The sequence below is a fragment of the Phoenix dactylifera genome, unplaced genomic scaffold (genome assembly GCF_009389715.1).
Source record: "Phoenix dactylifera cultivar Barhee BC4 unplaced genomic scaffold, palm_55x_up_171113_PBpolish2nd_filt_p 002478F, whole genome shotgun sequence".
NCBI classification, from domain to species: Eukaryota; Viridiplantae; Streptophyta; class Magnoliopsida; order Arecales; family Arecaceae; genus Phoenix; species Phoenix dactylifera.
Genome location: NW_024069682.1, coordinates 23,747 through 25,797, shown reverse-complemented (window position 1 = coordinate 25,797; position 2,051 = coordinate 23,747). Strand labels below are relative to the sequence as shown.

The following is a 2,051-nucleotide window of genomic DNA, read 5'->3' as shown; positions in this document are numbered from 1 at the left end:
CTCATGGCAACGATTGAAGCATACTGATAGAGCCAATTTATCTAGGCTTTGGAAGATCTTCAGCGTTCTTTTATTATGGTTTGAGTTCCACCATGGTTGTCTTTGAAGTAGCTGATGGTTAGAGTGGTCATCAAATGGTTGTTCTCAAAGTGTTATATACCAACTTTTCCTTTGGCAATTTCTGCGCCCACTCATCGTAACCATGATCGATTAATTTATCCTTCTATTAGAAAAATCGAGAATAACTCGAGGATAAAGGAATATGCAAGAGAGATTCAAGAAAGGAAGGATTTCATTAATTTCCAGCCAGTACAACATACTAAGAGTAGACCAGAGTCAATTTTACATTGCATTTCAGCTAGATATATAAGTCGCATATTTGCGTTGTCATCACATGGAACCTTTCGATCGGTCCATGTCAAAAACACAAGGTCGACTAAAGAGAGGAAGAAAACATGAGAAACATCATAGAGACCAGCTTTACTTTCTATGCTGCAAGTAATATAATCTTCCCATCGTCATTGTTGCCACCGCCAACGTGAATCAGCGGAAAGAAACCTTCGCCGCGGCAAACCTCCTCCTCCTTAAAACCCATCATAAACCCAGTCCACCAAATGTGGAACAGGTAAAAAGAGAGAGACCAAAGAATAGACAAGACTCAGATGAGAGAAGAAAACCACGTCATGGACATGGTAAAGGGTTCATAATTAATAAGCTGCTTGGTATATTCGTCAGCTAGATGGACCGAAAAGAAGATCAAGGAAAAGAAAAGAGAAGCACGCAGATAGATATATAATATGAAGTTGGAGACCATGCCATGCCCCGGCTCTAGTCATCCCCATGGATGTACCAGCAGAGCAACATCGTGGCGCAGCGACGCAGAATGTAGATCCTGGCGCGCTGCTCCTTGACGAGCGACGCGCACCGCCTGGTGAACCCCTTGCCGGCCTTCTTCGGCCGGGGCATGGAGTTCATCCGAGTCTCGGCCATGATATAATTTGATGGTGGCGGCGGCGGCGGCGGCGGAGGCCGTGAGGCGAGGTCAGGCACGAGCTAACGATGGCTCGATAGCAAGGCACCTACGCAGCGGTTCATAAAGATGGTTTATATAGAAAAGCATTGATCTGAGACTGGTTGACTGGGATTTAGGACGAGGGGGCCGAATGTGGTCAGCATAGAGAAAGGAGAGTGGAGAGAAGGGGAGGGGTTGGGTTGCATGGAAAGGTGGAGCCAGGCACATATTTCTCAGCGCCGGGAACGTGGGCATGGGATTAGACAAAAGGATTAAAAGGAGAGTTGGGGTTTCTTAAAGGGAGTGTTTGAGGGATTGAGTATTTGTTTAAGGGGGAAGGTGGCTTAAGAAGTGGAAGGGTGCTCATGCAAGACAAGGCAACTTGGTGGGGATGGGGGACAGCGTGCCGGTTGTTGATCCAGGGTGGGGTGGCAAAGGCTGATGGTATTCCTTTAAATCTGTGAGGTCCATGGTCCTGGCCTAACCTTGAAGCATTTAGCTAAGACTCATTCAGTCATATTCCTATATTACCCCTTATGTCTAATTCAGAAAAAAAAAAAAATCTCATGTCCTCTATGTAATTCATGCAAGTACCAATTGTGCAGTCCTTTTTTAGGCCGCTCTGCCCAAGTCATCTAAGGGACAGGTTGTATCTTTTGCGCGCGAAAGCAGGATTCATTTTTCTTTGCATGAATCTACCGTTCGGTCTCGCCATAGTTTTTTTAGGTTAGTGCAGACAATGAATGAAAGATCAGAGTACTTTCAGATCTGCATAAGCGCGATCCAGCAAAAGAAGATACAATCCGAACCTATATCCAACAATGTAGTCTCCCCAAAAATGGCTGATGGTTGAGTAGCTGATGATGCCACCTGTAGTTTATGTTAGAGCCTATTTCTATCAGCCATTTATGATTGTTGGTACGGTATATATAATATATGTGGATAACTGATAATGAAGTGATACATTGTTGGGTCGTTAAATTGAGAGAATCAAACTAGTGATTATATGAGCAGTGTAGCATTATCATGCACAGTGCAG

General features: G+C 44.5%; 1 protein-coding gene across 1 annotated transcript; it reads right to left on the bottom strand.

The window, feature by feature from the left end:
• Positions 1–456: 456 nt before the first annotated feature.
• Positions 457–1,151, bottom strand: LOC103717792. Its single transcript, XM_017845363.3, has one exon. The coding sequence runs from the start codon at positions 988–990 to the stop codon at positions 829–831; it is 162 nt and encodes a 53-aa protein (XP_017700852.1). The 5' UTR covers positions 991–1,151; the 3' UTR covers positions 457–828.
• Positions 1,152–2,051: the final 900 nt, after the last annotated feature.